This window comes from Melozone crissalis, unplaced genomic scaffold (genome assembly GCF_028551555.1).
Source record: "Melozone crissalis strain CALT ecotype California unplaced genomic scaffold, PUWL_Pcris_2 ptg000042l_1, whole genome shotgun sequence".
NCBI lineage: Eukaryota > Metazoa > Chordata > Aves > Passeriformes > Passerellidae > Melozone > Melozone crissalis.
In genome coordinates this window covers 19,288,564-19,311,047 of record NW_026535820.1, presented here as the reverse complement: position 1 = coordinate 19,311,047, position 22,484 = coordinate 19,288,564, and the positions used below count along the sequence as shown (strand labels likewise).

The following is a 22,484-nucleotide window of genomic DNA, read 5'->3' as shown; positions in this document are numbered from 1 at the left end:
ATGTTGGAATTCTGGAACTGGAGTCAAGCCTTGTGGGGAAAGAACCTTTTCCAGTGTCAGGGTGGGGTGTGAGACTAAAACTTGTCAGACCCCATCCTTACTTTGAGAACTGTGGTGTTTTGCTCTTGGTTGATAGCAGGTAGAATTATGTGTGACAAGGTGGGGTGAAGGAGACCACTGAAACATGAACAAAGGTCCCATACTTGCTGTATCTGTTAGAATATGTTAATTAGTGAAGGATTTGCTCCATTCATTTGCCTTGGCATACTTATTCTGATCTCTGAGTGAACTGGGATAGAGTGCTGATAGAAGCTATGTCTGTAGGATTTGTGCTTCCTTCCTTCCAGAACTCAGAATGGTGAGCACTGCTGAGAGCTGGGGGAATGTCCTGTAGCTGTTTTCTGGTGGGGTTTGTTCTACAGTTCCTATACAGTACAAGCCAATAATCACTTAAATGTCATTTTCACAGGCAGTCAGACTTTACATATCCCAGATGGTCATTAAAAAGAAATCTGATTTGCAACTGCAAACGTAGCTTACTGAGGCAATGTGCAAAGAGGTAAAAGAAAGAGGGAAAATCTGAAAAATCAAGTTCTAAATGTGCTTAACTCCTCTGCATGTTTAATTCCTAATTGGTACTGAATTTTTCATTGCATAAGTGAAGAAGATACTGCATCTCTGAGATGCTACAAGACTAAATGAAATGCAATTGAATATATTATGACAATTGCTGCAGAAAACTGTGTTTTAAAAATGGAATCATACTTCCCATCAGGGATTTTGACTAATGAACAACAGGATAAAATGTGTAGACTCACAAAGAGCAGGTCAAAGACAGAAGATAGGATGGTCAATTATCTTGGTCAGCATTATTAACTTGTGTGAGTCTAGAGAGAAAACTCATAAGTACTTTCTGAAAACAGGAAAACCTACCTACACCAGGGAGCTTCATTAAGGCTGCATGGAAAACATTGCTTCTAACACTTCCAAATTTGAGGTATTTGCTTTTCAAAATAAAAGCTAATTTTCCTGTTCAGCTTGTAAGTACATAAACTAGTGCTGAAACTTACTCAGCAGGAATTATGTTTTACATACCTTACTAATATTGAGAAATAAAAGACAAGAGGGCTAACAAAATTTGCAAAGCTTATTATCTACTTAAATCTTACCTTACTGCAGTGACACAATTTTATCTGTATTCCAGAAAAGCTCTTGTCTAAAACACTCTTATAAATTTTGAAGAAAATAATGTCCATCTGAAATACTGAACAATATTGAAATAGTAGAGATATTACAGAAAAAAATCCCAACATGAGGTCAGTAGTGTTGGAAAAGAAGCACTGGCTTATGAATTTTGCTTCCATTTTGCTCAGAACTGTATGTTTTAGTCTGTATTTTAATGGAACATACAGGATAAAGGAATGATGAAAAGGAAAGATAAATTGAGTGTGTCTAGTAATTCTCAATATTCTAAGAAAATACTTGTCATGTTTGCAAAAACCCATTAGTTTTTCCTGTAAGAGCCAGATGAAATATGAACTTATTCAATGTATAGAAAAGGGCTCAGAGATGGTAGCAGTTTATTACAACCCTACTGCAGACATAGTAATCCCAACACTCAATTTAGGATTTTGTTGTTGACACTGATGCAGTTTTGGACTTGAGTGTAGTTCATTAATCATTTTGGAAACCTACAAGCTATTTGGCTGCATCCTATAATGTGGTTCACACTCCTTGCATCAAAGTCTTTTACATGAATTTACAAAACTTAGAGGAGGAATAGTAGTAGGATAAATATCAGGAATAGTAGTCCTGGATAATTCTTTTTTAAGCTTGTAATTCAAGAAGCAATCCTCCAGGGTCTTCTGAGCAGACACACACAGTAACGCAGTGAGGGTGGGAAGGAGGTGCATGGGTTTAGGGTGGTGAGAACTTGTTGATGATGAAGGAATATTGATGGTCCTCAGAGAATGTCTCTCGCATTCTGGGGCATAATTAGTTCTTTACTACTTCTCTTCCTCAAGTTATTTCACCTATCCATTATTTTATTTAGATAAATTTCAGAATTCCTCAGATGAAAGATCAATTCTTGTTCTGAGTCATGGAGCTGGTTATTTAAAAAGCTTGTATGTTTTGTCCACACACTCACATTGTGCTACTTTACAATTCTGTTTGAAGGAAGCAAGAAAATTTCCACAGGAAAACAAATGCTCATCTTGATGTGCATTGGTTTTATATGGTTTATTATAAACTTAACACCACGTCAGTTGTCTCTTTGCTATTATTATGTAATCTCAATTTCAAGAAGGAGGGAGAAAAGTTTGTGAATAGCAGACCCTAAGTGTTGCGAAATTGGCTGTACCAAGCATGCCTGGCTGCCCCAGTGACGCCATGAGCAGAGGGAGCAGCACATGGAGTGTCAGCAGGCAGTCTCGACTTGGGCTGAACCGGGACTTGGAGTGCTGCTCCAGGGCTGGAGTTGCAACAGTGGGTGAAAAGTCTCCTGGTGAGCTAATGTAGACTTTGCTTAAGAATCATTAACCAAATCCCTGTTTTCAAGGGAGCTTCAGCTGTAGTCATGTGACGTGATGCAAACCAAGATCATCACCTATCAGTGCAAACATATGGCAAAGTCAGCCTGTGTTGGCACTTATCTCGGAGGGTGCAAGGGGGCTGGGACATTTCAAGCAAAGCCTATTGGTGAGGGAGTTTCTGTGTGAGCTTTCTTAAAGAAGCACTTCCTTTTTACTCGTAATTCTGCGTGGGAATGTATACCAAGCAGTTTCCTCTAAGAGACCAGAAGGTTTACCTAGTTCTTCTGCTTCTATGAGAAGAGAAGAAATGCTGCTACAACATTTTCTTATGGATGTAATTTTTTCATTTACCTGTATTGTGGAAAGTTAGTTTTCTGTTTTCTGAGATGCATAACTCAGAAAAGGATGTTCTTGAAGATGACTCAAATAGAAGTGATGTTGCTGCCCATGAAAAGGTTCCTTCTGGAATCTTGGTGAGTTTGACAGATTTATTGCTAAATATGGGTATATAATTTCCTATAACACAGTTAAAATATATAAAAATTGACTGTCTATATTTAATAGTATGTGGAAGACTTTAATTAGGCATTCAACAGACTTACTTTGTTTCCTGATTTTGTTCCATAACTGCTCTGTGCAGTACTAGGAGCAATCCTAAACCCCCAATTAAAATCTTTACTTGGGAACAAAGATGTTTTTGTTGAGTAGAGCTGATGCTACAGTGGTCCTGTTTGACAGGGTCATTTCCCCCCCAGTTTTTTCAGAGTACAAAGTAGAAACTAGTAAAACACTTTCTGAAGATTTTCTTGATTAAGGAAAGCTTCTGCCTCATAAATTTATATGTATGCAAATATAGGCAAAGTGAGATAAATTGAGGTAAACCACTGCTCTACATGTTTTTTATTTTATTCTGCCTAATCTCTTGAAAGAAATACAGCTTATTTGCTGTTTAAATCATGTGGCAATAGACATATTTGAACCCTCTAAATGTATCTCAAAATAAATGGAGTGTATGAATATCTATGCTACTGGAAGCTAAGATCTGCTTCTAAGTAACTTTTTTTTTTTTTTTGAGTGATAGTTAAAATTCATGCCCTTTAAAGTTGTAGCTGTCTAGAGCAATCTGAAACTTTGCCTTTGAGTAACTTGCACTCTTTTTTCTCCTGTTTAGCTAAGCACTTGTAGTAGGCACGTTCATATGGGTGCACTTGTATAAAAGGTGATGGCTTTAAGAACTCAAAACATGCAGTTTACCATTAGTAAAGTAGTTCTCCATATGCATAGAAAACACCTATTGTGCACAGACTTTTGATTATATCTTGCACCTCTATATGGATATTACTGAATAACACAAAAAAAATGTTAAACATGTTGGTCTAGTGGCAGCTAAAATAACATCTTTGTTAATGGTACAGAGATATAATTCCTATCCACAAAACCTCCTGCTCAGGATATGCTAATGTAAGCATTTCGTGGCAATGAGTTTTGAAACTTTGTCTTGTTTGTCATGTAAAGCATATCAGATACTCTGAGGTGGAGTACTGTTTAATTATTATTTTTGAGAGCCACTGCTATAACATGAGGAAGTCAAACAGCATATTTAGTGTTAATTTTAGTTGCACTGATTTGAGTATTTTATAAGTGGAGGCATTTTAGTTATTGAACTGCTGAAGTAGATATTTTTTATTTTGTATTTACTTTTATGCTCTCTCAGCAAAAGAAAGTTAAAAAACCAAAGCAGTTTCAGTTTCTGCTTTTGGCAGTGCAATGGCTTATTGCCAGAAAAAAAATTATTTTCATGATATGGCATAGAGATTCTTTCCCCCATTCCAATTACAGTTGCACTTACCTTAGTGGTATTAATATATTCAGCTGTAAGAATTTTTGTAAACTAGGTAGCATTGCATAAATATTCAAAAATCAGTCTCTCTGAAGCCTCAGAAGTCACAAAGAATGTTTCTACTTTGATATACCTCAGGTATTCATAGCCTTTTAATTTGCTGTCTGAGAAGAGTAAGTAGTAGTGAGCTGCCTTGACCTCTGTTTTTATGCAGAGTTCTGGAATTTCACTGCATCAGGCAATGTATAGATTCTGGATATCGAAAGAAATAAAAATTGCAAACCAAACAGCATTGTGAAGTATTACTGCCTTGCCTTTCTTAGTTTGTCTTTTCCATCAGGCTTTTGTCCTGAATTTCTAAACTAGCAATCAGCATGCTTTTTAGGTTTTTATAGGAGGTTAGGAAGGCATACTGCTCTCTGCCTTCAAGGCAGTGATATTTAAGAAATGGTTACTAAACATGAAACAAAGAGTATTATCAAGGAAATATTTTGTCTTACTGGTTATGCTGTGATCAGGATATTTCTATTGCATTTGTAAAAACTAACACAATAACATTTTACACCATTCCTTTCTTGCTGTAGTCTGATTCTGTACTTGTTCAGCACAAGTTTTCCAGCAATATACAATAACATTTAAGGAAAACAAACAAACCCGAGCAAAGCTAAAACCCATTCCTAGCCCCGCAAATGTTAAAATCTCCCAGCTGGGCTTCTGTTGACATTTGAGATAAAATGGTGTGTTTCTCAGGTATGTAGTGACACTTCATTTCTATTTGATCATTTTCTTGCTATAGTTTGAACCTTCATATATAACAGGTTTATCTTGCCAAGTGAATCATTATGTTAAAAGCTGAATTGCAGCCTGGTAAGCAATAGTGTGCATTAGTTTATTACCTTTATCTTCTTCGGTTTACTTGTAATGTACAAAACAACATTGAGACTTGGATCATAAAAAGCTACTTTCCTTATAAGCAATGTTTTTAATACTTACTAGGTACAAAAGTTCATGACTTTTCCAGATGTAAGAGTGAACGGGTTATGAACTTTCAAATGTACGAGGTTATTCAGTGTATGTATGTTCATAAAAGTGGCTGTGCTATGAGCAACAGAAATGAAACTGATACCTGTAGAAGAGAGAGCATTGCTACAGGATACTTTTGCTACAGAAAGGCAAGAATATGTGTAAAATGGGTGAATGCTTTGGTCTTGTGTGGGCTGTGTGGTGAATTTCTATGGTCAAGTTAGCATGTATGTGAGAAAAACTAGGTTATTTATCATCTGAACTCAGTTCTTAGCAGAAGGTGTGAAATTTTGATCTTTTAAGAAGTCACTGCTTAAATCTTAGAGAATTTCTTGCTAATGCCCACTTCTCAAGTCCTGTTCACTGAAATGAAATACCCGGAATGGGGATCCTGTTGAAGAGTTTTATTCCTGATTGTGTCAAACATTTATTTTAACAAATGCAGTCTCCTTGGTGACACAAAATCAACTTTTCTTTCTAAGCTGATACTGTAGACAGCTTTTGGAAGTGGCCAAGTTAGAGCCGTGAATGATAATGATTGTGCATTAAAGATTTTCTTTTTTCATGAGATTAAGTTCAAACATGGCTGTCGTATTAGGTGAAGACTAATTGCTTCTACAGGAAAGCAGAGATACTGTAACATCTCTGTGTTGAGTTACAGTTCCATGAGATGCGGCAAGTATCTCACTTATCAAAAAGATGTTCAGTTCCCTGCCTCTTTCCCCCCCCCCCCCCCCCCCCCTTAGCTCTCTGGTGCTGCTCAGGGCCTCATGACTCAGGTGTTTGTCATGTTCTGTTTAATGAACTGATCTAACTTACTAACAACCTGCTGAAACAAACAACAAAAATGGTAGACTTTTCCCAGCTGTGTCAGGGAGCTAAAATCAGCTCATTAAGAGGGTCAGATGAGGAAAGGTTGAAGTGAGACCTTCCCTCTTTAGCAGGAGTGAGCTATTACTTCACTATCAAGCAATCAGTTTTATAGTTGTACCTGAAGCTACTTACAGATGAAACTGAATTAATGACTAATGTTGATAGAGAGTCCATCCTCCTAATCTCATTACTCACTCAATGACAGTCTGTTCTTTTTGTCTTCATCAGCAGGCTGCAGGGAAAAAGTTCTCTAGCATGTAGCCTAGCACAGTAATTCTATTATAATTTCAAGACACTGGTAAATCTGTATTGAAAACCCTCCACCTTCCTTTGTAAGTCTTGTGAAGAGGAAGGAATTATGTTTAAAAAACGTTAATATGATTCAGTAATGTATGAGAAGCCTGAGATGGAGAAAAATGTTTCCATAGCTGCTGTGTGAAAGTAGTTTTAGATTTCTTGCCTGTTTAAATTCTATCAGTATAGAGATGCCACAAAAATGGTCGCTTTTGAGTGAGTGTAAGATACCCTGTGTTACTGTAAGGAAGACTTTGGAGGCTCAAAAAAGAATAACTGATTATATAGACAATTATATATAACAATTATATAGACAATTAAGCAGTATCAGTTGGAAGAACTGTTGTAATGCAGTATGGTTTTGTTTAGAGGTATTAAGAAGAATCCTAAACCTTGTTCAATGACTAATAAAAATAGAAATGCAAACAAGAAAAAAAAATCATTGTAGATTTTTTCTAGAAATAATATCCCAAAATAGTTTTTTTTAAAAAATATATATAATTTAGGCTCTTTTATGCGTTCAGTGTTATGGGTTTTGCTTGTTGGCAGTGGTTCTTTGTTCTCCTAAATATCTTTAACTTCAGAGGCTGCAGTTGCTTGGATGTTTTTTAAATGAGCTTGTAGCAGACTTTAGGGTGGGAGGCAGAAGATGATAGGTAGGATGAAGAAGAGTTGCACTTAGGTTTCTATCGAATTTTTTCACAGTTTTCCCTCCTCTTCCTGTTCAAGCTCAGATGTTCTGAGAAATCTTTGGACTTTCATTTCTTATTAGTTCAAATTGTGTTCTTAGTCTGAAAGACTTGCAGTCATTCAGAATTCATTCATTTACTTAAGTATTTTTAATGGATTAGACAAAATTTTCAGTAAGTGATTCTGTGCTCTTTATCCTGTTTACAGTAGCATAATCTTATTGATGTATCTTTTCTCCCATTACATACTTTGATAATTTCTCGAAGATGACTCAGCTGTTTCTGAAATACAGAGCTGTAAGGGAAGAGTTACGTGCAGTATGTTCTACATACCTTTTCCTGACTTGTAAAGATTTTTTTTTTGCATCCTTATGTACAATTATCTCCATTTTCCATATAGGATTGGTTGTATTAAACAGGCAGTCCTCTGGAGAATGAATTTTTCTTTTTAGCCTGAGTTATTAAGCATCACTTAAATCTAGGCTTTGAGGTCTAAAAATGACGTCCTTCAGAATTTTATTTGAAGTACTTAATTAGTGGTAGATTCAAGTTGATAAAGCATTAGGAGTAAGTTTTATAACTCTGGATACTTTTAGTAATATGAGGATTGCCTCAAAGTTCTGTTGATTCTTGAAAGCATTTGTATAAAGCTTGTTACAGTAGAGTAATTGATAAATGACATATATATAAATTGATAAATTGCTCATCTATAAAAATGTTTTTTTAAAAATTAAAATACCTACTGTGCTTTAAATTTACTTTTTTTTTGTCTTTCTCTCCCTTAGTCTCAGACTATGAACTACGTGGGGCAGCTTGCAGGACAAGTCCTGGTTACTGTGAAGGAGCTGTACAAAGGCATTAATCAGGCAACCCTGTCGGGCTGCATCGATGTCATCGTGGTCCGGCAGCAGGATGGGACATTCCAGTGTTCCCCTTTCCACGTCCGCTTCGGGAAGCTTGGTGTACTGCGCTCGAAAGAGAAAGTGGTGAGTTCAGGAAGTGGGCCAAAACAAAGTTTTGAGGACCAGTTCATTCCTTTTTTTACCCTTCTTCCTTCCTTCCCCAGCTCCCCACATTCCCAGTTAGCAGGCTGGTTCAGTCTAGAACAGTTGCTCATGAATGCTGTACAGGGTGGTGGTTTTAGAATGCAAAACAGAACTTCTTGTGGTTATCTAAGGACTCTGCAAAAATGCTGTGAAAGAAAAACTGTGACAGCTCTGGGCCTATGCAAAAAGACAAATACCAATATATAGACTTCACAGTTTTAAAATGTTTACATGGGGCTATTTGTTTACTTATCCGAGTATGCTGGGAAAGAAATGCTTAATGTTATTTAACTGATCCCTGATGTAAGCAACTCTTTTTGGAATGTCTGAAGGACTAACAGAGCAGATGTTAAGTGTTGGTGACCTGTTATAAATATTGCTTGTAGCTGTGCTCTAGGCTGATTTGCAATAAAAAATGCAGTTATTAAAATCCACAGGCAAGTGAAAACTGAGACTGAAGCTTTGTTCCTGTGTAGGCATGTTTGAAAGAGAACCTGGTACAATTTCCCATCCAGCCGTTCTGAGATGGTGCTACCCAAGCAGGTTGTCCTTCCATCCCCTTCTCATAGGCTTTGTTAATCATGCCAAGAGAGTGAGTTGGGTTGGCTGAAAAATGGAGCTGTTTCAGGGGGACTTTACTGTCAGTAAGGAGTACTGTGTATGGCATGTGGATGTGCTACTAAAAGATGAGCTGATTTAAACAGGACATAAACCCTCAGGATTATATTCTGCTTTTTTAAGGAGTAAATGGTTATTGCAGGAAGCTACCCCTATCTTTATATTTTGGTTGTAAAAAGTGAATAAAATGAAACTGAATGAGCAATTAGGTCAGGGCATTTTTTTGTTAAAGGTCAATAGTTAGAGTTACATACATTAAAGTTGCATGTTTGTCATAGTAACCCAGGTGAGTAGCAGGCTTTGTGTTTATTTCCTGTTTGATTTCCCACTTGTTAGTGTTTATTTTAATGAGCTTGCTGATGACAAAGAATTTATTTACCTCAACATGTTGTAACAGATTACATTACAGTTTTCAATGGGGTACAAAAGAGGTGGTATAGCTGTACTTTTTCTGACATCTAGGCAAGGGAGATATGCTTACAACAAGAGTGTCTGAAATTAGAGGCTGTTAAATGTCTTTACACACTTCTGAGTAGCTGAACCAAATTTGAGAGGTTTTTAGCTTATGGATACCACTAAAAAGCTGTTGAATAGTAGAAACATCTACTTTTGGTCCCTGTTGTACTAGACTGTCAGTGTAATTCTCAGCTTTTGCTTGTGTAGATGACTCCTGCTCCTTGTTTCCTCCATCCTGGGAGTTATTGTTCACACAGTTCTCTCAATAGTCAGCTGCGTTTGTTACTGTATTGTGGATGCATTTTTCTCTGGCATGTTATGAGGCCAAGATCAATTTGTAGTCCCAAGATGTGTGGGAACACAAAGCATGTGTATCCATGCTTCAATTTCAGGTAAATACGGAGGTCTCCAGAAACCAGTGTGAGGTATAGGTACTAAACTGAGACATGTTTGTATGTCTAAACCAGTATAAAGCAAAGGTGAGGTTTTTTAAACTCGTGTTGCTGAATTTGAAATACAAGAAAATATTTAAAAAATAAACAGTAGTGAAATATATATGGTTTTCACATCAAAATCAGTCTGTTATTGTGGAGAAGAAGAAAAGTGATTATCTTAACGATTTGGGTATAGTTCCCATGCATGTTTGGTTATTTACCAATACCAATACTGGCTTTTCTTGGCGAAAAAGTACCTTTTTAGTATAATAAAAACATTATTCTCTGATGAAAACACTATGGTTGCAGAAGGGTTGTGGCCCTATGTCATACCCCCATAAACTCATGAGCAGGAAAATCTGAAACACTAACTTGGTTGCAGAAATAATTGGCAAGTCTCTTATCACTTTCAGACAAAGCCTGCCTCCAGGAGGCCTCCAGGTGGAACTTCTGGTGCTCAGGATTCAGATTCATACCAGGCCCCAATTCAGATAGGGATTTAAACATCTGAAAAGTCTCAGTCGTTTTTCCATCAAATAAAGAATATATCAATAATTGTATTAACAAGATTCAGTCTTTATATCAAGTTTAATTTTTTTTATTTTTCTTGTGGTTGTTAGGCTCTCTGCCAGGAGCGTCATGTATTTTGCAGGTGAACGAATTAAAGAACATTATGACAGGCTTGTGTCAGAAAGAGGAGGAAGGGACACCCTTATATAGTGAAACAAAGTTTACTCTCAGAGCTAAGCAGACCATGAGGTCAGCACTTTCCCCATGATGAATTACTTACAATAAATTCTCTTTCCACAGATTGATATAGAAATTAATGGCGATGCTGTTGATCTGCATATGAAATTGGGTGACAACGGAGAAGCTTTCTTTGTGCAAGAAACCGAGGAGGAAAATGTAAGGACTTTGTGCTTCTTGATGGCTGCAATGTAGTAATAACACAGTAATGGGTTAAAAGTGCTTCATACAGTGTTGTCAATATCCTCACTTCTGTGAAAGCTAGGTTTTCTGTAACTGAATCTTAACATCTTTTTCATATGCTGCCAAGATGTTGATGCTTTTTACAATTCTGCTGCCAGTAAGAATAAAGTAACTAATTATTTTCATTAATTAGAGCATTATTTGGAAGATGTCCTGAAGTTTTCTTTTTTTTTGTTTTACATAATTCATTCCTGTTGACTGCAGTTATACTGATTGCTGTGTCTTACAATAATTTTTGCTTTGAGTTATTACTGTTTGTGCTTCTACTAATAAAGGTAGTCTGGTGTTGGGCATATTTTTAATTTGTCTCAAATTTTAGCCTAGTTTTTCACAATTTTATTTATGAAAATTTCACCAGGTAACAGTAACTTCTTTGACTTAAGAATTTATTTCACAAGAATCTTTTGCCAACTGGAAGCTAATGAGCCTCTGAAAAACAGGAATAATGGTTCATTTTTACTCTGATTTCGTAAGGATATGGGAAATATGTAATCACAGTATTGATCAGTCCTGAGCATTGCTTTTGATTGCATTTGAGTCTCTTGGCATCTTTCAGCAAGCCTGAAGGAAAGTAGTTCTAAAAAGGTTCCAAAAGGTTTAATGAAAAATAGTCAGAAAAGAGAGGAAAAAAAGTTGTCACAGAGAAGTAAAAGATAAAGCGTTAATTTCCTGTTTATTAGGAATCAGTCTTTCAAGGAAATGAGATTGATCCAGTTTTTAGTTGAGAGTGCTACTTGTTTACTTTGGGGGATCAGAGGAAGCTCTCATATTGAAAGCAATTAAATACAATTTCAAGTGGAAGGAAAAAATAAGCATTAATACCCCAAATGAGCTTGGGGTAGGGTTTTGTAACACCTGCACAAGAGGAAGGTTGGGTTCTGTGTCAGTGTACACTATGATTAAAATAAAAACTGAAAGCAGTTTTTTACAGGTCTGGGTGGTTTCAGACATTGATGGGAACTGATCAGACTTTCAGAAAGGAAGGGTGATAACTGCCTTTGTCCCCAGTAAAGTCTTTTAAAGGAGCTATTGCACTTGGATAGTACATTTTTATTTATAACATGAGTGCTTTAACTGTGTATAATGTGTTCTTGAAAGCTGGTAACTCATGCTGATAATATAGATTAAATTTGCTACAAAGCAAAACTGAGTTGTTTTTACTGCTTTTAGGCATTTTCCCCCTGCAACTGATCAACATATTTGTTTGCCTCTTGAAGCTCTGCTTAAGGGATAAATCACAAACCTTTCATTGATTTCTTTTTTTTTTTTTGCCCCTTTGAGGGCATTCAGAAAGCTCCTTTAAACGATCAGTCTTTGCATTTTTCACATCTTGACAATCAGAGGTAATTCCACTCACCACATAAATACCACTGTCCATGTAAATCAGGACAATTTTCCAGCCAGTTTCTTTTAACTTTTTCTGAGTGTTTTTTTTTAATGTATTTTGTTATTCTTGGTTACTTATCACTAATTGTGCAGAATATTACCTTCAGTTTAGATGCTGGCATTTGATTTCAAGGTTTTTCTTAATGCAAAATCTGTGTGTCATCAATGTTGCATAAGGCTGTATTTTGTTCTCCTTTCTCTACTTCACTCTACTTTATAACCAGTGGAACAAAATTTGTTCTGTAACTCTTCATTCAATGAAAATTTGAATTTGGTTTTCAATAGCAGACAAGACTTAGAGAACATCAAAAGTAGTATCAATGCTCTGGCTGTGTTTCATCAGTGTTCCTGACTAACCTTCTGCACAAGAGTCCAGTAAAATAACAGACATCTTGTAATTACTTCTATTCTCTACCATGAAATTGAGTTCCATAACTTTTTCTCTTCACTATGCAAATTCTATTCTCTTCTGCCTTTGTTCCATCTTGTCTTTGTCCCTGCACGATGTTTCTTTCAGACTAGGTGTCAGTGTCTTTTCAGTTTCTTGTTACAATGTAAATAAACCTCAGGCAGTCCATAGTTGAAGCTTTTCCTTCAAAGGGCAGTGGATTGTAATTAGTTGAGGGCTGGTTGTTTGTATGTTGGTTTTAAGGTGAGTAAATTATAGTTGACTTTTTCTTTTTGAAAGATACTTTGCATAAATAATGTCTGACATGTATGATATGACTGAAGGCACCTTTATAATTTTGTGGGTAACACTGAACTGAGAGGAGAGGTACACAGGTCAGAAAAAGAACCACCACAGAGAGCCAGCTTGGCAGGCTGGGAGACTGGACCAACAAGATTCACACCAAGCTTTAACCAAGATGCACGTGCAGTCTCATGTATGGCTTGGGAGTGTGAGCTGGCACACACAGCAGTGCAGGCTGGATCTGACTGGATGAAATGCAGCTCTGCATCACCTGGCCAGCAGCGTGCCCAGGCTGCAGTGAGGGCAAATGCATCCCAGGTAGCATCAGCAATAGCACAGCCAGCAGGTGAAGGCATGTGGGGCTGTCCTGCTCATCCTGGTGTGTGTTAGATCAAACCTGAACACAGTTCTGGCCTTGCCAGTTCAAGAGAGACATGGAAAGTTGGAAAGAGCCCAGTGGGGGGCTGGAGAAATTGAAATAGCAAAAAAACTTGCTGGACCTTATTCTATTGAGCCTAGAGAGGATTCAGGGAAATCTAACCACAGTCTTGCAGTGCCTACAAGGTAGTTACAGAACAGAGACACTCTCTTCACAAAGCTGTCTAGCCATAAGATAGGGCAGAGGTCATGGGGAAAATATCAGCTAGGTATAAGGAAAATCCTTCTGTACAAAAGCAGGAATAGGTTGCCTAGAGAAGTGATAGACTCCCTTACCAGAAATACTCAACCTTTGGCTTGACAAGGTCCTGGATAACCTAACCTGAGGCCCTGCTTTTGACAGAAGGTTGGACCAGATGGTGTCCAGATGTCCCTTTCAACCTGTACCTTCCCATGAATCTGTTTCAAAATAAACAGCAGTGGATTTAATTAGCCCTTTTTTTTATTAGCCCATTTAATGAGCCTGGAACTGGCATGCTCAGGGCAGATAACTTCAAAAACATTCCACTGACTGGTTGTTTGCTTTGCTGGCAAAATCAATTGTTTGTGCCTGAAAACTGTAAGAATAGTAGCGTGCATTTTCCTGAACTTTTTGTAATCATTCTTGTGATGAACTTGGTTCCTTTCTAGATATCATCTTCATACCATTGGGCATCTTTGTGTCTATATATAGGTACAAGGATTAATCTGTAGCTGACAACTACCCTGTGTGCACAAAACAAAGCAGAAAAAGTAGCCTTTTTTTCTTTTTTTCTTCCCTAGGAAAAAGTTCCTGCTTATTTGGCAACATCTCCAATACCCACTGAAGATCAGTTTTTTAAAGACACTGACAGTCATTTGAAATCAGGAGAAAATGAGAGGACATGTGCAAACTCAGAAATTCCACATTCTGGAGAAACAGAGACTGTATTCACCCCAGGTTCTGTGAAAAAGAAAAAAAGAAGAAGAAAGAAATACAAACAAGATAGCAGGAAAGAAGACCAGATCTCTTCTGCTGGGACTGAAGACATTTTTGAAATGGAAATAAGCTCAGATGATGAGAAAAGTGTACAGCCCCTAAGGTAAGCTCTTAGATAGTTGCTGTTTTCACAGTTACCACTGGACATTTAAAAGGTGGCTTGTTCATTTCCTCCATGCAAGTATTGCACAAATTTTGATAGGCTCTGCCTACCAAACAACAAACAAACTAAACTCCGAACAGGCATCTTCCAGATCTTCACAGATTCACCTTAAAATTGGGCCATTTTTTAATGAGCATTTCATTAACTGCATTTAATTAAATGCAGTTAAGCCTACTCTGGTGAAGAAGTGTTGCAGTGATCTGTTGTGAGTGAGAAAGTTTCAGTGCAATTTCTCTGATGAGGCAGAGTGATCTTCTGGTGTCTGGTAGCCTCTAGATATGCTGCAGTGTGGAATGCCTGTAGCATACCACATCTGAATTTGGCTTCTCATTAACCTGAAGTTTGCCATGGCAGCTGAAAATTATTTAAATTAATGTCCCTTCATGTTAGTAAGAAGAATTCTTTATACATGAGTGAAGAAGGTGGAGAGGGGGAAAGAGGAAAAAATATCAATCCTGTATTTTGAGGTGGATAAATTCTTAGTAAAGAGGAGCTTGTGCTAAAGTGGTAGCACATACTAATAAGCTGAAGAGTTCTGTAGGGTAAGATAGGGAAGGAAAGATGAAGGTTATAAATGAAAGCTATCAAGCATATAAATGCTTCAAATCCAGGAAAAGCCTATTCTTCAGGACTTGGTTTTCAAGAAAGTTAGGTGTTTCACTGGATGGCATTGTTGTTAAATGTAGTACTGGCTGAATAAATTCAAGGTCAGGTCTGGGAATTGAATGAATGTTTTGGTTTAAGAGACTAAAAAGCAACTGAAAAAAGTCCTTCAGTATGGATCTTCAAAGGAGATTTGTAAGTTACTCAAATTTAGTAAGTACCAGACAAAAAGGTTAGTGCAACAGGAAAACATGAATCTGTTATCATGCCTATGACCAGTAATACAAAACAAACAAAATCTGGATTTTAAAGTGTTTTTTAGTGTGTCTGTGGCTTTCTTAATTTGCCTTATTTTATTAGTGTCATATTTATGTCACTGAATTATCATTTAGATATTCACTGTTCTGTTTAAGTCTTGGCATTTGTTTGGTTTGATTTTTTTTTTCCCAGTTTAAGTAAAGGAAGACCTTTTGCTTAGTCTTTAGCATGCAGTTATTAAGATGACAAAAATTAACTTGTCATAGTAAAAACCATCAAAAATAACTGTCAAGTACAGGAAGAGAGAAAATATAACCCAATAATTGTTTTTTCTTTATTTAACATGTCATTACAAATGTATGAAGTATTTAGGAATGACATGTAATGGCTGTAATAATGGCTGCTTTCATCCAGTGTTTAGGTTTCAGATTGCTATTCTAGCAATTATCTTACTTTGTCTAGAGGTGAATAAAAATGATGTGTTTGATCAGAATGTTGAATGTTTAGTCATAGCTGAACAGACCATGGTGTTTTCATCAAGTTTATTCTGGTTTTATTATTTCTATTCTTTATAATGAAAGTTTGGCAAGGCTTTTTATTTCTAAACTTTTTTTTAATGTGTATAAGCAGAAACAGCAATAGAAGTACATTATCAGACAGCGTGTTATAAAGCAAAAGGAAGATGATTTTGTAAAAGAAAGGTGTTTTCTTGTGAGCAGCAAGTGAATGCAAAACTGAAACAATAAAAACTTTGTAATGGTGAAGGCCTAAATACATTAGGTTCGTGGCTGTCTGTCAGTCAAGTTTCTATAAACTCATTTCAGTGAGCTACCAGGGCAGGAAATAAAATGCCTTGCAACGGGCATGCATTTGTTTGCTTCCCAGCTAAAGTTACAGTTGTGAAAAAGTGTTTGTAAGTTTTCTCTTCAAACCCTGTGGGGGTGTAAGGTGGTATCAGTAGTTTTGTTTGAGGTTATGTTGTTTTGGTTGGTTGTTTCTTGGGTGGTTTTTTTTTAGTTATAAATGTGTGGCTCTGAAAAGGAAGACGAAAGATAAGAAATTAGAAACTTAACTGTTCTTGGGCATGGCTTCAGGTTTCAAAGTGAAACTAGGAAAGGAAAAGGGAGGCTGATGTTTTAACAGGAAGGTCAAAAATTCAGTCACAGGTGCCAGTGATAATGTCTTATCTCTTTGGTTTTTTATAAAGCAGAAAACAAGCTGTTTCCTGTTTCTTGGGAAAATTTATTGCCAAGTGTTTATCAGCTTTTTTCAAAGTATGTTCTTTGTCTTTTCCAGCTATGATTTAGATATGTTAGTAATGCTGGACTTACATAAAATAATATTAGGAAAACTGAGATTACAGTATGGACAACTCAAAAATAGAGGACATTATTTCTCCAGTGCTAAGGGTGTTAAAGGGTTAAGGTGGTTATCTGTCTCTCAAATCATGTACATTTATTTAGACTATATGTAAAGTGGACAACAAGGAGAAGATGTGGTAGTGGTATTTATAAATGTTACAAAATAAATAGCTTAGAGTTGATAGTGCAGCTTGAAGTTAGAAGTTGATGCATACTAATTTTTCCCCTTATATTTTCAATATTCTTTGACTACATTTAGATATTTAACTTTTGTGTTTATCCACTTACCAGGTAAATTTGATTTTTCGCATCCCTTGTATGAACCCTTCTTGTTGGTAATCTCCAGTGAATAAAATTTGTTCAGTACCACCCATGTGTCATCCTGCCTCCCTCCCCACTGAAGTAAAGATATTGAGGACATCTGATTTTTTTTTTTGTGTGTTTACTTATTTGTTCAATCATACTTTTTTTTCCTCCTTTGGAGATACTTAGTACTGCCAATAAAGGTAGTGTGAAACACATTTCTTTCACACTTCGCTTAGTTTATGAATACAAAGGATGTACAGTCTCTGCAGTTCTCATCTTAAGTCAGGCAGCATCATCAGGTTTCATAAGAATACTACTGCAGAATAAGAAGTGGAGCTAAAAAACATTTTTAGACTTCAGCATTTACCATAACCTAGACAGTCTTCCAAATGAAAGACTTGTGCAAATGAGGTAGATCACTGTAACTGCTTGGTGTCTAATTGAGTAGGCATGCAAATTCTAAATATGTACACATTTGAAAATAGCAGAATGTTTTATTTCCTCCATCCATAAGAGAAATAAGCATTAGCATTCCAAAACAAATCCAGTGCAACTGTGCACTGGAATAAAAATAGGTTTTTCTTTCATAATAATGGCTTAAAATAATTTCTGTTGCATTTTGCACTTAAATTCCAGTCATGTCTTCTTTGTATTCTTATCTACGGTATAGCCATGATGCCCTTGATCTAACCTCAGACATGTTAGTTGTACCCTGAGAATAGGTATTTGTTTAGTTAAATTTAGAAAGCTGTTAAAAGATCTGAAGTATTTTTTGGTGGTAATATTTCAAGGGGACTTCTGTGTAAAATAGGGGGCTTCTGTGTAAAATAAAAGTTCAGTGGGCCTTACTGTTGGTTGGGTGTGGGTCTTTGATGTAGATGCTGAGTAGGCTTCCCAGTGCAAAACAAACCTCACTGTTCAGAAAAGTGCATTATTTTATCTCCTTGTTGTAGTTGATGCTAACCTGTAAGCTATTGGGTAAGTTGTGATGCTAGTACCTACCCCTGGTTTCTTACTGTTTTAATTTGTCAAATGTACATTGTCAAAACTAACCTTTCTAGTTCTACTTTTCCAGTGATTGTAAAATTCACACAGTAAAGTTCACTGTGTAAAAGTTTATGTTCATCTTTGTATTTTGTTATTGTTATCTGCCTGTGTAGAGTAAAATCATTATTCATGTAGAGTAGTACACTCCTTACTTTTGCTCTTAGATTTTTTTAATAACATCTATGTAGTTTCTTTTACTGAATTAATAACACAGATTTCTTATAGCTGACTTAATGTCTTATGTGTCTCCACAGAGGATCCTCAAATTCATCACCAAAGGGTGAAGAACAAAAAGAATCTTTGATTTATCATTCAAAAGACCATTACCCGTTATCTGATGGAGACTGGTCCCCTCTGGAGAAGTAAGTCACTTTGTAATGTCATCATTTGTGTAATGATGAGTAATTATAAAAAAAAAAATTACTATGCCTTTTTACTAATTTTCCCCCTCATCTGTAAAACTATTGAACTTGCCCAGCTTCTGTGATGTCAAATGCAACACTTGAAACTAATTTGAAACTTTGGGAAATTGACAAAATGTATTATTTCACTGTTAAAGAGAGAAAATACAGTTAACAAGTCTCCCTCAAGCTGAGAAGGGTATGGAAAGTTGGTATGTTCCCTATGATTCACCCTAGCATAAGCAATACTTGATCTGCCAGAACACAAAAGTGATGGGTATGTTAAGGTACATTTTGCTGTGTGAAGTAATCCTAATTGCTCAAGGTAAAGCCAGATCCTGAAGCTGAATCATATTCTACTTCAGAACAGGGGATTTGCTGGAGTTCTGGTATCTTTCTTTGTCCAGAGATTGTGAAATCATCATCAGGTCACTGTGGATTCTTAAAAATGGCATAATACAACTTCCCAGTTATTTTTCAGTGACCTTTTGTATGTACATTCTTCAGTACATTCTGATGTTCATGCTATTCCTCTTGCATTCAGTTTGTAATTTTTCAAGGCTCACACTTTGGATTTTACCACTCTAACCTCGATTTCCAGATTCATAAGAAAGCATTTTGTGCATATGTGGTAGTACTTTAGGTAAATTTTGTACTTTTCCTGAACCTTGGACATACAGGAGAGGGCATATATGTCTCACAGAGCATGCTAAGTAGTGTCTTGATTTATCTGCACTCTTTGGCAAGTGTCTGGTTGTACTGCTTTTCAGTTTGATGGAGGAATTTGCCTCATAGCAGGTACATTCACAATGTCAGTGAGGATTACAGCCTTCCATGATGGCTTTTGTTGCTTGTTACCTGCTCAGTGCACAGGTACATGTCCTTCTGCATCAATAGGTGGTGCAGAATGGAAAAGTTCAACCTTCAGCAAATATTTTTTGAAGTGTGTATGATCTCTCTGCTTCAGGTGTTAGCAGGCCTTTGGCCTCAGTGGAGTCAGAATGTACCACACCATGCTTGGTGCCTGCTAATTCCCCCAGTGCATAGCTTGTTAATGAACAGAAGCAGTTGGACAGGAAATCCCATTATCATTCCTTTTTATGTTTTGGACTGACAACCACATCCTCAATTACACTTAATGAGATGCAGTCCTGAAATGTTCCCCAAAGGTTTGTGGTTTGTGACTGAAAAGCAGTCACAGTGTTTGACCCTTAGGACTGACACGTTGCTGTATGGATTATATCACCTAGATGACTGTAGCATGGAGGCTGATACTTGTTTTCAGTTTATAAAACTCTGAGCTAACACAGACTAGCAGGTTATATCTGGGAGAGATAATTCATGCATCTCTTCTCATTTAGGTGTTATGGGGCCAGTCTCTAATAACTTGTTTGTGCCTCATGTGAGGTATGTGGGCTTTTCACAGTTCTGGGGTTGTTTTTAACAAAAAGCTGCCCAGTCCAGATTGCAATCCAATAGAGAAATTGGTAATTTTCCTTTTTGTCTTTGGGGAGGATGTTGGGTCAGGGATTCTCTGACACAAGCCATCTAGGAGAAGAGAAATTTTGCTTTAAATTACTTCTCCTAAGCCACCAAAGAAAGATTTTGTCATGTAGCTATCATACAGAGGAAGAGAAATGGGAAGTTTTAATAACTCCTTTTTGGAGATCTGAAAAAGCTAACTAACTTGTAGTTCAATTGGTTGTCTTGCTCTTCAGAACCCTTGCAGGGAGCTCAAGGAAGAAAATAACACAAGTCCTTTCCGTGGGGACACTTCTGTTTGTCCTACTCAGTGTAGTAAGATGGAAAGCACCACTATTAACTATTTGATACCTGATGCCATCAGTATTCACTATTACAAGCATGGGCCTTTTGGTTAACACTTCTGCCTGAGAGTGACGGTGAAAAACATACGTTGAGGGGAAATAGAATAGACTTAGGGTCCCAAAGCCCTGAAATAGTCAATCTTTAGCAGGAGCTGCTGAATATTGAGAATTAGTCTTAGAAACAGGTTAATATTGTGCATAGCTGCCAGGTGACTTGTGTAGGTGGAATAAATTATTTGACATATAGGGAGAGTTAGTTCATGTTCTTCCTGAAAACAAAAGTGTACATGTATTTTCATCCGTGTGTCACTTTGAATAAGCCCTTCTAACAGAGTACAGAAAGTGTCATTCCTGTATGACATTGTTAATTGAGAACTGAGGGGGGAAAATACCAGTTTTCTTTTTGTGTCCATGGGTGATTAAGACTGGAAGTCAACTGAGATGACAACTCACCATTGTAGAGATGTTTAAATGTCCTGATATCTTGGATTTTTAGGGTGTCCTGTCAGAGCAATATGAGGGATTCTTACTGTCTGGATTGTGATCTGTGTAATGTCTATTTTTGCAGTCTGAATTGTGATCACAGCTTAGTCCTGTATGATACTACAAAACCTGAGTTCCTCAAACCTTCAAAAGTTGATATGTGGTGCTGAATTAGGTAACTAATCCTTGCAGGAATTTTGTATGGAAAAAAAATTCCATAAATTAAATACCCGTAGGGAGTTACTTTAAAATTTTCAGTGTTAAATCATTGAGCAACCCAAATTGGAAGTGGCCTCAAAAGTTCATCTGACCCAAGCTTTCATGGAAGAGGGAGCCTCAAAGAGATTGTCTAGCACCCAGATCAGTCACAAATTACAAGTGCAGCAACTGCAAAGACGAGTGTGCAGTCATGTGCTGGGATGCCACCACCAAAAAGCCGAACACAGGCTGGGATCTGTGTGGTTGGGAGCAGCCTTGCTGACCTGGGGACAGCAAGCTGAGCCTGAGGCAGCAGAGCATGGCTGCAGCAGCAAAGGCAAACTGGATCCTGGGCTGCATCCACAGGGCATTAGTGGCAGAGACAGAGATGTGATTATCCCTCTCCTCTTAGTGCTGGTCAGGCCACACATGCAGGGCTGTGTCCAGTTCTGGTCCCTACAGTTTAAATTCAAATACTGAGGTTTGTTTATATAAACCCAAACCATTATATGTTATGAATGTCAAAGTGTAAAAAGAGCAGCATTTCTGTAATATGGAATATAATTGCCCTATTCAAGGAAGGGTAGACAAAACCTTGAGTTTCCTTTAATCTCTAACTTCCTAAGTGCTAAATTATTTTGAAATCGCTCCTTTCTAGCATTTTGTAGGGTGTTCTTCTGGCTAAAAAGTAATCTTGACTGAGGTAAATTTTAGATGTCTGTTTCTGATTTATGGATAATAACCACTGTAGAAAAAATAAGATGGACTTTAAAGGTCATGTAGTCCAAACACATCTGACGGAAGTTTCCAAGTAATCTCCTTTTCCTTTCCAAAGTTGTCTTCTGAATGTTTTTTTCCCTGCACTGGGAATTGATGTTGTGCACTTGTCAGTTATGTTTGCAAGAATTTTATTATTCAAGTCTCTGCATAGTAAGCTGAAATGCTAGATTTTTACAGAGCTAAGGAATTTAAAACTATTTTCTGTCATACTTTTCGATGAACTTTTTAGTTTTGTTCTTCTTTTGTTTGAAAAATGGAGCATGGGCTGAAGGGAGAGCTATTTCTGCACTGCAGATGCAGTGGAGGAATCTGTATTGTGTGATCACTATGTAAGTCCTTTAATGTCTTTAATGTGATTTTGGTTTTAACCTAATTTCTCACCGTTTGAAAACCCTGCTGGGCTTCTTGCCATGTTGCCAAATAATTGAAGCTCTGTTAAGCTGTTGAAAACTCTACCAACAGTAGCTGGACAACAAATGGCATTAATGCATTTTAAACACTGGCTTTCTTTTTTCTTTTTTTTTTTTTTTTCCCACTCTTATTGATTTGGTAGCCCTTTCTCTGAGCAAGTCTGCCCTAAAAGTGATTCAGAACTAGAAGTTAAGCCTGCTGAGAGCTTGCTCAGATCTGAATCTCACATGGAATGGACATGGGGAGGATTCCCGGAGTCAACCAAGGTAAATGTCTTTATTGTCTCTAACTTTGTAACTGACTTTTGGCATATTTAAGACTTTCCTAGGAGAGGATTGGAAATCTGCTGTTGTTCAGATACAGCTGAATTGGGGAAG

General features: G+C 37.0%; 1 protein-coding gene across 1 annotated transcript in view; it reads left to right on the top strand.

The window, feature by feature from the left end:
• Window positions 1–22,484, top strand: part of LPIN2 (lipin 2) — a 41,088-nt gene that overhangs the window by 6,027 nt on the left and 12,577 nt on the right. The window contains exons 2-6 of the mRNA XM_054284691.1: window positions 8,039–8,239; window positions 10,618–10,713; window positions 14,075–14,373; window positions 18,263–18,370; window positions 22,250–22,373. Coding sequence (XP_054140666.1) covers window positions 8,048–8,239; window positions 10,618–10,713; window positions 14,075–14,373; window positions 18,263–18,370; window positions 22,250–22,373 — 819 coding nt within the window. The 5' untranslated portion in view covers window positions 8,039–8,047. The remainder of the gene's footprint in view (window positions 1–8,038; window positions 8,240–10,617; window positions 10,714–14,074; window positions 14,374–18,262; window positions 18,371–22,249; window positions 22,374–22,484) is intronic.